Below are 13859 nucleotides of genomic sequence, written 5' to 3'. Positions count from 1 at the left end.
TCTACACAGTCTCACAGAGAAACATGCTATGTGTTGGGGGGTGGGGCCATCCCTTGTTTTTGCCTGGTGTCAGGAAAAACCGTCAGAAATTATTCAAGTGGATAACAGAGGAAGAAGATAGCAGAAATAATCCAGACTAAGTGCTGTGGACTGAGGTAAGTACACACTGTATGGGGGTATGCTTTGTTCAATTGTCAGTTCAGAGGTTTACAACCACTTTAAGAAAACACACATCCATGTATTAATATAAAAGTTACTTTATTGAGTAGCAGAAATTCATTGGATGGTATTTAGTTGGCGGCGACAGTCTGGTCCACCCAGGATCTGAGGGAGGTGACGCGGGCGTAGATTCCGGGAGCAGATGGAGTGCAGTCAGGGCTGCCTGCGGACACAACACCGGCCAGGGTCCAGGCTCCGTTCCTCTGGCATACAAGGGGTCCACCAGAGTCACCCTGAAAAGGGGCAAATAGGGGAATTATAGAATAGTTCTCAAGCAGTCGTCTGTCCTTTGGAGTAACCTCTTGCTGCCCACATAACGCTTATATCAAGCAGTAAAGAGGATGGGCTTCAATGCCCCAACACTATCACACACAGTATGCGCCCATGGATGTCCAAAGTGTTTGTGCTAAGAGCACACTCCCAACATGGCGTTCACTGTCACAGACAGCTCATAGCTTCTAATTAAGACCAGGATCTGCTGAGAGTGGCTTCGGTCAGGTGACCACTGTGACAGCCAACCACAGTGGTCACACTCTCCCCATCCAGTCTCACATCCCTTTGATTGTACATTTACCCCCCGGGTGCAGGAAGGACTTCCTAGTCATGTGACCACTGTGACAGCCAACCACAGTGGTCACACTCTCCCCATCCAGTCTCACATCCCTTTGATTGTACATTTACCCCCCGGGTGCAGGAAGGACGTCCTAGTCATGTGACCACTGTGACAGCCAACCACAGTGGTCACACTCTCCCCATCCAGTCTCACATCCCTTTGATTGTACATTTACCCCCCGGGTGCAGGAAGGACTTCCTAGTCATGTGACCACTGTGACAGCCAACCACAGTGGTCACACTCTCCCCATCCAGTCTCACATCACTTTGATTGTACATTTACCCCCTGGGTGCAGGAAGGACTTCCTAGTCATGTGACCACTGTGACAGCCAACCACAGTGGTCACACTCTCCCCATCCAGTCTCACATCACTTTGATTGTACATTTACCCCCTGGGTGCAGGAAGGACTTCCTAGTCATGTGACCACTGTGACAGCCAACCACAGTGGTCACACTCTCCCCATCCAGTCTCACATCACTTTGATTGTACATTTACCCCCTGGGTGCAGGAAGGACTTCCTAGTCATGTGACCACTGTGACAGCCAACCACAGTGGTCACACTCTCCCCATCCAGTCTCACATCACTTTGATTGTACATTTACCCCCCGGGCAGGATGGACGTCCTAGTCATGTGACCACTGTGACAGCCAACCACCGTGGTCACATGACTGGGAAGTCCATCCTGCACCTGGGGGGGGTAAACGTCCAGTTAAAGGGATGTGAGACTGGATGGGGAGGGGTTAATGTAGACAGAACCATGGAGTCATATTATTTACTTACAACAAGACATAACTCCTATCTGGGTGTGGATCCAATTCAGTATATACTGTAAATAAATGGCACCATTATCTGGATTATGAGAGACAGAGCAATGTAATCCCAAATTTTTTCTTTTGAGGTTAACATATATTTGAAGAAAAGTTGTAATTGGTGTGTTATGTTGTGGGTGATGGGAGCAAGACAGAAAGTGAGGGGAGATTTCATGAAGGGGGGCCTTTGAATAGTCGTGAAATCATGAAGGGGCTCCTAATCCTTCTCATCTCTATATAGAATAATATATTTTTTTAATTATTATTATACAATTATTATTTATATAATCGTAGGATGTGCGCTTTAAGGTGGCCTTGTGAGATAATTGCCAATTTCTGGACTTTGTATGAACCACAGAAGGTCATATACACACCATGATGGCACTGCTCAACTACAAGACCAAGCTCGATGCCATCTTACATACTCTTTGACAAAAAAAAAAAAAGGGTCTCAGAAGGGGAACTTGAAATCTGAAACAAATCGTGAAACACATATCTGAACCATTAAATGGTCTAAAAGAGACCTACCAACAACAGTGATATGCAGAATATGGTCCACCGTATGAAACAGAACACAGGACCATCTATGGTGGAGCAAATCATTGAGTATTCACTCGTCACTACTCATTAGGATTGAATTAATATTTAGTCCTTTAATAGATCTAATATTCTATGTATTGTATGATAATCAGGCTGCATAGATTGTTCTGCCTCATATAAAGTGACCCAAATTAGAGATATTTGGATCCATATTGTTCTGTTCCACAAGAGGACTAAAGAAAGCCAACACTTGTCAATAGGACAGTAGGTCATCATACCTTGCAGGAGGAGGCACCGGAGGCACCAGCGCAGATCATGGAGGCCTGGATTCTGGGTAAAAAGTATTTCTGGCACTCAGTGTTGGTCAGAAGAGGAAGCGACACCTGCTGGAGTTTAGCTGGGGAGGCTTGTGCTGAGAGAGAAAGGGAGAAGATGGATTAACATAAAAGATGAACAGCAACTAACATGTATAGGCTCTAGACATATGGTAAACGACCATATTGTGACCATACCATTGTGATGCCTATTTATACCAGAATGACAGCCCACCATAGAAGACCATATTATGGCCATATCATTGTGATGCCTATTCCTACTACTGTATACTGACAGCCCTCCATAGAAGACCATATTATGGCCATATCAGTGTGATGACTGTTCATACCAGATAGACCGCCAACAGAAGGAAACCACATTACGCCATATCATTGTGATGCCTATTCCTACTACTGTATACTGACAGCCCACCATAGAAGACCGTATTATGGCCATATCAGTGTGATGACTGTTCATACCAGATAGACCTCCAACAGAAGGAAACCACATTACGCCATATCATTGTGATGCCTATTCCTACTACTGTATACTGACAGCCCACCATAGAAGACCATATTATGGCCATATCATTGTGATGTCTATTCCTACAACTGTATACTGACAGCCCTCCATAGAAGACCGTATTATGGCCATATCAGTGTGATGACTGTTAATACCAGATAGACCTCCAACAGAAGGAAACCACATTATGCCATATCATTGTGATGCCTATTCCTACTACTGTATACTGACAGCCCTCCATAGAAGACCATATTATGGCCATATCATTGTGATGTCTATTCCTACAACTGTATACTGACAGCCCTCCATAGAAGACCGTATTATGGCCATATCAGTGTGATGACTGTTCATACCAGATAGACCTCCAACAGAAGGAAACCACATTACGCCATATCATTGTGATGCCTATTCCTACAACTGTATACTGACAGCCCTCCATAGAAGACCGTATTATGGCCATATCAGTGTGATGACTGTTAATACCAGATAGACCTCCAACAGAAGGAAACCACATTATGCCATATCATTGTGATGCCTATTCCTACAACTGTATACTGACAGCCCACCATAGAAGACCATATTATGGCCATATCAGTGTGATGACTGTTCATACCAGATAGACCTCCAACAGAAGGAAACCACATTACGCCATATCATGGTGATGCCTATTCCTACTACTGTATACTGACAGCCCTCCATAGAAGACCTTATTATGACCATATCATTGTGATGCCTGTCCATACCAGAGGACAGCCAACAGTAGAAGAAATCATTACATCATATCATTGTGGTGCCTTTTCATATTACTGTATACTGAAAGCCCACCATAGAAGACCTTATTATGACCATATCATTGTGATGGCTGTCCATACCAGACTGAAACTGATATTTTGCCCTGTTGTTACTGGAAATGGCTGACAGTACTTATGAAGCTTCTTTTTAAGTTATTTTTCCTACCAAAAAAACTAGCATAAGCTGAGGCTTTTAGTGGAGTTCCTACAGCTCATTGGAGCTTTCTGAGTCAAACCTTGTTGAGCTGGAGAGAAAAAAAGTGGAATGAGAGCCAAGGAAAAAGTTAATATTACGTCAATCTTCATAACTAGGCCCTAATGACTGAAAAATAATTTAGGAAAATTTACAATAATGAGATAGGGAGTTGTCCCACAGTGTGGCCATCTAATGACCATGAAAAGCCACTTAAATAAAAGGAAAAAGGGCATTTGCCTCTAGCCCACCAGCACAGGGCAATTGTTGTCCATGTTCTCTCAGGAGAGATCCATTGTCTCTGTTGGTCTTGTTGGCCAGTGGGACAGATAGTGATGGAAAATCCCAAATTTTAAGGATGACACCAGAATAGGAGCTTAGCAGGATCTTTTAAAAGCGACATATATCTAAACTCTCTAATTAGGGATTTCCCTTATTTTAAAAAGGATTCCTCAGTAAGAGGTCTCTGAAACAGGAGGTAAAGGGGAAACCTTTCCAATGAGACACACATAGCAAAAAAACTGACAGAGGTTGTACCATTTTCTATACCCAAAATGAAAAAAAGAGTCTTTTGGCTGAAGTTGATTAGGATTGATTCACTCGGATTAAAATGGATTCAATCGAAACAATCTTATTTTGTTAAACCATTTACATTGTAACTAGAATATTTCATCAATGATGCCTGTAAACAGTTTGCAGGCATCGCTTACACAGGAGCCACTATCTAAACTCCTGGTGCAAAAAGCACGACCCTAATCCAAAAATTGACTGCTGGGTCACGCCAACTAGAGATGCACGATGCCCACAGCAGGAGAAGAGGAATGTCCTACAAACTTAGACAAATTTTTTTAGGGCGTGCTTTGCATACCCAAGGGCTTTAACCGGTTAATACTTTTTATTTTTGAAGACCATCTAATCCCCTTACTGGCAGCATTGGTGTATCCCCATCCGGTGGTGACACATCTTTCTCCTTCATTGAAGACATCAGAGGAAGCAGCAAGACACACGGGGGACACGCGGTCATTGAGGGAGGCGGGACTGGAAAGCTTGATCAGGGCGATGTCATTGACCTTAGTCCAGTCGCTGTACTGGGGGTGACTGAAGAACTGAAAAAAGGTATAATAATGATTAATGTTTTTATAGAGTTTAATAAATCAGAATCTACTAGTGAACTTGTAATAAATGTGCCTTTGAATCTTCTCCGTTGGTAGTTTAATCTGCTTACTTGTCATTTTTTATTCTCCTGTTAACATTGCACTGAGAGTTGCCTCCACCTTAATCCACCATCCTGTGTTAATTTAAGTTGAGGAAAGCTGAAAAAGTCCCCAGGGTTAAAAAATGATGGAAGTGCCAGAACTTCATGTAGATCAGGGGAATCTCAGCTGACAATTTAGGGGTTCAAGAAGCTACTTTGAAAGTACAACTTCACCAACTAAAAAAATTTAAATGAAAAAACAACACAGGGGTTGGCAACCTGGGCACTCCAGCTGTGGTGAAACTACCAATCCCATGAGGCATGGTAAGACTCTGGCAACTATAGGCATGATTCCCAGAGGCTGAAGTATGATGAGATTTGTAGTTTCACCATGGCTAGAAATCTAAGGTTGCCTATTCCTGGATTAGAAGATGATAGACGTCCTCCAGCCAGGAAATGAGGCAGAGCTCTATCTGACTTTCTGCAGTTTCTAATTCACATTGTGAGATGCTCACAGTGTGCAGTGATAACAGAGTAAACCACTTGAGTCCAAGAGAGGGGCTGGTACAACTGTGCAAGACTGAACAGAAGGCCGGAGGTCAAATTTATCGACTGTCTTGCTTTGGGACTTGGGGGCAAAGAAAACCTCATTTATAAGGCCCACTTGTTGTCTTGGAATGAACACTTTGTGCCTTGACCCTTCCTTTGGCAAATCAGAGGATCCCAGTGCATGCAGAAATTCAATAATCTGTGCTCAGGTTTTTATAATTAAAATACGCTCATTAATTCATTTCTATAATTAATTATTTCCCTTAAAATCTGAAAAATAAAATAAAGTTTTGTAAGAGAGGAAGAAACATCTTGTAGGATCTTCTGAACTCCATCCCATGTCCATCCCAATCTGTGTACCTTTTTATAAAGGAATAAAGCTTCGAAGATACATTGACGACGCTGATCACGTTCTCACATCTAAAACTCCTAAAAAACAAGAGGTCTCCTTCAGTAAAAAGAGCTTACTTTGCCGATGGACTTGATCTGGATGGGATCAGCATTGGAGGAATGATCAAATGCACCCAGGACCACGCGGTGGGAATTTCTGAATGAAACAAACATGGCAGGTCATTGGTAAATGGTGGGGTGTTGTGGTGACTGTGGTTTTCAAACTCATCCCTATTCTCTCTATACTTGGGAACATTGTACATGCCTGGCAGTGCAAGGTCATGTATTCACAGTGATTTAGCAAAGGGAACAAGACTATGCCACCCATGCTGTCTACATCCCTCTACTTTCGACAACCCCTAACTTATGCATCTTGTAATAAAAAGAGTTTATAGTCAGTTGTGAATTGAATATATGGCTCTATATTGCATCTGATTGTCATGGAGACCACTTGGGCTCCTGGAGGGACCTGGGGGCCCATCTTCTTTCGACTGACTATGGACCCAGGACTAAGGAGATCCCCCTCTTGGGGTTACAGGGAACCTTTTCCCTAAGAGGGTTATATCATTTCCCTGGGTACCTGGCTTGCCATGATTTATACCAGCTACCAGTTCCATGCAGTTAGGACTGGAGGGACTATTTCTGGGACCCCTTGGCATACTGTGCATAGTGGAACTATTATCCTGGAGTGACGTGTTATGTGCAGGGGGTGAAATCCAGAATATGTAGGGTTAAGAAACTTTACTTTCTGTTACAGGTTTCTTGGCATCAGCTATTGTTTGCTGTAATTAGGTTTGGGCGATAAGCTTTCACTTTGTTTAACCACCTCCAGAGTCCAGTCTGCTGGGTGCCAGGAAGGAATCCATTGTTTTCTTGTGTTTTATTCTTTATTTGTTTATGTGATGGAATTTTCTCCTGGGACTTGTAATGTGGGCCATACTTGTCTAGAGGGAAGGTTTTTGTGTATAACTGCTGTGTTGTTTGTTGATAAAGTTCGCCCTGTTTTACTCCAACATTGTTTCTGTCAGATGCTTGGGATAAATTTGCTATCTAAAGACCTACCCTAACATATTGGTTCTGTCTGGTAATTAAGGAGGTTTGGAGATACTCAGTTAGGGTGGCGGGCAGTCCATCACACTGATCTATAAACCTCTCGATGGACAGTTGGATAAATGGTTCTATATTTAGGATGTATCCGGTCTATAAACCAGAGGCTCTGGATGGACAGTTGGATAAATGGTTCTATATTTAGGATGTATCCGGTCTATAAACCAGAGGCTCTGGGTGTACAGTTGGATAAATGGTTCTATATTTAGGATGTATCCGGTCTATAAACCAGAGGCTCTGGGTGTACAGTTGAATAAATGGCTCTATATTTAGGATGTATCTGGTCTATAAACCAGAGGCTCTGGGTGTACAGTTGGATAAATGGTTCTATATTTAGGATGTATCCGGTCTATAAACCAGAGGCTCTGGGTGTACAGTTGGATAAATGGTTCTATATTTAGGATGTATCCGGTCTATAAACCAGAGGCTCTGGGTGTACAGTTGGATAAATGGCTCTATATTTAGGATGTATCCGGTCTATAAACCAGAGGCTCTGGGTGTACAGTTGGATAAATGGTTCTATATTTAGGATGTATCCGGTCTATAAACCAGAGGCTCTGGGTGTACAGTTGGATAAATGTCTCTATATATAGGATGTATCCGGCCTATAAACCAGAGGCTCTGGATGGACAGTTGGATAAATGGCTCTATATTTAGGATGTATCCGGTCTATAAACCAGAGGCTCTGGGTGTACAGTTGGATAAATGGCTCTATATTTAGGATGTATCCGGTCTATAAACCAGAGGCTCTGGGTGTACAGTTGGATAAATGTCTCTATATATAGGATGTATCCGGCCTATAAACCAGAGGCTCTGGATGGACAGTTGGATAAATGGCTCTATATTTAGGATGTATCCGGTCTATAAACCAGAGGCTTTGGGTGTACGGTTGGATAAATGGCTCTATATATAGGATGTATCCGGTCTATAAACCAGAGGCTCTGGGTGAACGGTTGGATAAATGGTTTTATATTAGGATGTATCCGGTCTATAAACCAGAGGCTCTGGGTGTACAGTTGGATAAATGGCTCTATATTTAGGATGTATCCGGTCTATAAACCAGAGGCTCTGGATGGACAGTTGGATAAATGGTTCTATATTTAGGATGTATCCGGTCTATAAACCAGAGGCTCTGGGTGTACAGTTGGATAAATGGCTCTATATTTAGGATGTATCCGGTCTATAAACCAGAGGCTCTGGGTGTACAGTTGGATAAATGGCTCTATATTTAGGATGTATCCGGTCTATAAACCAGAGGCTCTGGATGGACAGTTGGATAAATGGCTCTATATTTAGGATGTATCCGGTCTATAAACCAGAGGCTCTGGGTGTACAGTTGGATAAATGGCTCTATATTTAGGATGTATCCGGTCTATGAACCAGAGGCTCTGGGTGTACAGTTGGATAAATGGTTCTATATTTAGGATGTATCCGGTCTATGAACCAGAGGCTCTGGATGGACAGTTGGATAAATGGCTCTATATTTAGGATGTATCCGGTCTGTAAACCAGAGGCTCTGGGTGTACAGTTGGATAAATGGCTCTATATTTAGGATGTATCCGGTCTATAAACCAGAGGCTCTGGGTGTACAGTTGGATAAATGGCTCTATATTTAGGATGTATCCGGTCTATAAACCAGAGGCTCTGGATGGACAGATTTCCAGTGAAGTATTGCAGGGAACACTGACTTTATAGTAGAATATTACCATATAAGACTCACCTGACTGGGCAGTGGGCAGCAGTGACAACCCAGAGACTGTTGATGAGGGAGCCCCCACAGTAGTGGAATCCAGTTGAATCCTGTAGAAGAGTCATGAGGTCATAGCTTAATATACAGATCATTTCACCTACCCTATGAAGATTCTTATCCCCCCCCATGGAAAACTGAACAATACTATGGTCACAGAAGAGCACCACCAAAGACAAGTTTTAGGCCAGATAGATAATTACAGGCACATAGGTGACATTGCCACATAGTATTTAAATCTGAACTCCAGACAGATATAAAATTCAATAATTAATGCAGTTCTATATTTATTGATTCATCATTAAATATAGTTTTTTAGATACAAGCAGAGTAATCACATGGATGTGACCTCGTATCAGATTTAAGCAGTGTTCCTAGAAGAGGTCAAGCATGTGCAATAAAAGTGTCTAAGTATGTATCCTTCCTGGAGGAAAAGCTGCTCTCTTTTCCCTTTAATCCTGTTCATTGACTTTCTCCTGGAGAAGAGGACCAGCCATTTCTGAACGCTGAAGTTTCCCTTCATCTTCACATCACATGGCTAATTGCCTAGGTAGTCACTGGAAGACACCCAAAGCAGCACCTTCAGCCCTCCTATTGTTACTATTTATATATGCCAACAGGACTGTAGATTTTTCTTTTATTGGATTGCACAGTAGTCCAATCAGAGATAGTTTCCACCCTTGGGGATATAGAGGGAAAGCCTAGCCGCACTCCCATCCCTCTCTGATGTTTGGTTTGTGTCTACCTTCTCCATCCGCCTGCTTATCAGCTACTAGGTGCTTCTAAGTGCCATGTTCTGCTCCTTGATGTTCTTTGGTAGGATACATCTCACTGTAGCCACATGTTTGGCAAGCCGTCTGAAACTGGATTCCTTTGCTAATTAACTTGACTACTGCCTTTCCTGCTCTGACACCATGACATCAACATGAGATTGGAGTAATACTAATGAGTGTGTTGGAAATGGATTGTTCAAGTAAAGCAAGTTACAGTAATACAGAGCTGTCACCAAATTCTATAACACCTGATAACATCTATACCAAAATTGCATACCGGGAGCAACACCAATGGTAACTGGGCCTAGACTTCTCCATTCATTCCAAACAGCTTAAATGGTAACACTATGAATGGTAAATGGTAGGAGTGCGGTAAAGGCAGCTTGACTAAGGGTCATACAAACCCCCAGAGGCTACACTGCCATTTGACCCTTCTAGGACCAAGCCTGCCTGCCGGACTTTACTATATAAGAAATAAAGCAATCACCAGGGGAAGAAAAAAAAGAAGTGAGTGGTAACATGTATACAAAGTACTGTGAGACAGAAAGGAATGGTGTCAGGGCAGGAGCCGAGGAACGGACAGGCAGGCCTAACAATGTAACGCACTGGCTGACGACAACCAACACCCACAGACCGAAGTCCCTCAGGGCGCGAAGTCTAAGTCGCAGGGTGCCCTTCACTAGGGCCCCTGATGGTGGGGATGGACTTGACGCAGCCAGGAACCAGGTCGCGTCCCCCAAGACACCTCAGCTGCGGTAATGGCCGCCGCCAATGGCGTGTAGCTGGTGGAAGAGACAAAAGAGTAGTCAGACAGGCCGGGGTCAACAACAACAGGACAAAACAGTACAGGACAGCAGACGAGAATCACAGGTTACGAGCCGGGTTCAGCAACAGAGGGTCAGATCAAAGGAGAATACAAAGAATAGTCAAGTCACAAGCCGAATCAGATACCAGGAGAGTCACGAGAGTCAGAACAGAGTAACAGCAACACAAAGACACAAGACACAAGTGCAAAGAGCATGTGCGGGCCACAGGCTTATATGTCATCAGCCACGCCCCTCTGGGGGATGGACCTCAGAGACCTGAAGGCATAAAAGGATTCCCACCATGCACAGCAGAATCCAAGATGGACGCCAGCACATGGAGTAACATAACCTCAGGGAAAAGGTAGGACCTTGACAAATGGTCTCAGAATGGTTGTCTCTTCCGGCTTTGTTGGGGCCATTATGGTGGTGCACAAGTTGTGATGCTTGGTGGCTTCCGTCTGCTCTCAGTTCAAGACAAACTATTGAGGAGGTGTTTGGAGAAAGTAAGTTCTTTGCAGAGGAACATTAGAAAAGAATGCAACAAGATCAGGAGAAAGTAATAATAGTTCTGGATAGGGCAATCCTGTGGAGGGGATAATGTGTGCTCAGTGGTGGACTAAGCAGGCAGGGCAATGCCTAGGGAGAAGGAGGAAAAGGCAGTGTTGGGCTAAAGTCATAATCCCTGAGGTACAGCGTGTGTAATGGTTTTACAACCCTCTCACCAATCCTGCACTACAGTCATGGATGCCAATGGCACAGCATTCCCTTATGGATCTATAGCTTGAGCTCCGGTGGACCAACTTTTGTACTGCTGATGCAGAGATGAAGACTGGGGATCCCACTCTCTGTTGCTGGAGATGCAGAAGAAAAAGAATGGCAAACCTGCACTGGAATACTGGGGTGCTGTTGTTTAGGCTGCTTTAGAGGCGAGTGTCTTGAGGGCTCAGCACTGTAGCCTGGGCGTCTGTCACCTTCCTTGATATGGCACTATGCCCTGAATCTCCCCGAGCAGTTCACTCAGCTCCGCTCTTCTCCTCCTCTCCAGCTGTATAGTTCTCTGGGAACTCTAGTTTCCTCTCCATTGTATAGTAGAGCCACCTATATATAGTGGAACTACACCTCCCATAGTCCTTTCCTTAATTGTGTCTCCTCCTTTCAGCCCAGTGTCAACAAATCAGAGAGAGGGCACAAAAAGTCAATAGAGACATAGCAAGCAGGCACAATAATAGGTCTGTGAAGTCCATATTTGTCTTGTTTCCCTTAAAAGGACCATTGTGCCAGCACGTGGCTACATCATCTACCCCTCCCCCTTTATTTTTCAAAGAGGGTTGTCACCTGCCCCTGCCTCCTCTCACTTTGCTTTTCTGAGAGGGCTGTGTTATATTACAATCGACAAATAAAATATTCAATCAGTAAAAATTTAAATTTTGTCCATGTGAAGTCCAAGATCTGGGGGATGGGGGGAGGGGTGTGTGTTTGTACACAATGGATGGAATTCTGAGCTAACAGATCCCTAGAAATGATATTAAACCTAAAAATGTTACAATTCAGAAAACAAGATAAAAAAAATGTGTTATGAAATGATCGTACCTGAAGAGACACCTGCCATGGCCAAGAACCAGAGACGGCGTTTTCACCGTTCACAACCCTGGCGTAGCCGGAGATAAGAGGACTGATGGCGGGAACCCCGCAACCTGAGAACAACACGTTCTGATTATAACCTCCAGTAATACATTGTTACACACTATAATATGATACAACACAATGTCTGTTTGGTCTCTTTTTGTCATCTTTGTCTACAAACGATCATTAATATGACAGATTTTCATTTATTTTATTAATTTTTTTTCATCTAGTCATTAAAAAAAATAAAAAATATTCAGAGCCAGGCTATCCCAGCCATATATTGGTTAGTAGTTTGCTGGCTTCATTGTCTTATCCATAGAGGATCAGAAGTTCATGTTTGAAGCTGAATTGAATCCTTTAGAACGGTTCTGCAGTGTGATCAATGAAATGGAGATTGCCAAAAGTCTTCCATATAATCAGATCCATCTATCACGTTTTACATACACTTTAAGAATGTATGTATCTAGTATGATATATATAGTACATGTAAAATAACATACATAAATTATATATATAACAATGTACCACAAACATCCAGTACATGTACTCACCATAGGCTCCGCTGAGGAGGACCAGGCAGGACAGGACCCACAGTGTTGCCATTTTCTGCTGTTGGTGGTGATGAGAACGATGGTAAGGTCTATACAGTTTATATACACTCAGTCAACCAATCAGGGGAGAGCTCCGGGCTTGTTATTAGGACAATTTTAGGCCTCCTTATCAGGGAACCTTTAGCAAATCCCGATATTCCACCAACGTGGGCCGTAGGAAAAGATATGAGGAAACAGGTGTTACAGGAGAACGTCACTTATCAAGACTCTCGGTGAGTGCTGAAATCTATAATTAGTCCATGGATCACAAGACGTCATTTACTCCATATTACCTAAAGAGTGGATTTTATTTATGATGAGGAACATCTCGAAAGTCAATGAATATTGTCAGGGGCGGAATGACAACTCATGGGGCCCCCGGGCAATAGGGGATCATGGGGCCCCTGTGTCCTCGCCCACACTCAAACCACACCCAAAAAAGCCTATGAAAGGTACCAGCGGCATCTCATGGGGCCCCCTACTGACCCCGGGCCCTCAGGCAGTGCCCGAGTTCCCAAATGGTCAGTCCGCCCCTGAATATTGTGGTTCCACAATACAGAATTGCAACCACTAAACACACACAGATCTTGGATTCCAGGATCTCACCAACACTTCCTACATGACTCCGAGGGACTCCATAATTAATTCCTTTTCAGTTAGGACAAAATCCATCATGGACCGTGGGCTCCCCTCCTCCACTTCAGCTCAGTAGTGTGGGGATCCCACTTTTCTTTAGAAGAAGCTCCAAGAAAACAACAAAACAATAATGGCACAAACCAGCATTTATTGAATAAAACTCTAAGATTCAACCAAGTCTTCTGAATATAACTGGCTGAATGTCAATAGAGAGTTTCATGAATTTATTTCCAATTTGTATTATTATCTTTGCTTTGTTGTGAACCTCACACTGACGAGCTGGTGAGAAGGTCAAGCATGGACCCACCTGGAGTCCTGATTACTGCATTTGTTCATATTGCTAGATGTTCCAGGCATAGGCATCCCCTACCCTACGTAGGTGCCAGGGACTAGTGATGCCTATGCCTGGAACATCTAGTAATATGTACAGAATACAA

General features: G+C 43.3%; 1 protein-coding gene across 1 annotated transcript; it reads right to left on the bottom strand.

Annotated features, from left to right (window-relative positions):
* Positions 1-241: 241 nt before the first annotated feature.
* Positions 242-12813, bottom strand: LOC149437053 (chymotrypsin A-like). The gene is made up of 7 exons (XM_089661187.1): positions 12748-12813; positions 12161-12264; positions 8965-9044; positions 6216-6294; positions 4929-5109; positions 2461-2594; positions 242-452 (listed from the first exon to the last, which is right to left on the bottom strand). Exons 1-7 carry the CDS (start codon positions 12797-12799, stop codon positions 291-293), a joined length of 792 nt encoding a protein of 263 aa, XP_089517313.1. The 5' UTR covers positions 12800-12813; the 3' UTR covers positions 242-290.
* Between the last annotated feature and the right edge of the window lie 1046 nt (positions 12814-13859).

Source organism: Staurois parvus, unplaced genomic scaffold (assembly GCF_062004578.1).
Source record: "Staurois parvus isolate SC_StPar_1 unplaced genomic scaffold, SC_StPar_1.0 ptg001322l, whole genome shotgun sequence".
NCBI classification, from domain to species: Eukaryota; Metazoa; Chordata; class Amphibia; order Anura; family Ranidae; genus Staurois; species Staurois parvus.
The sequence above is the reverse complement of the archived record's forward strand: the minus strand, read 5'-3'. Positions and strand labels throughout refer to the sequence as shown.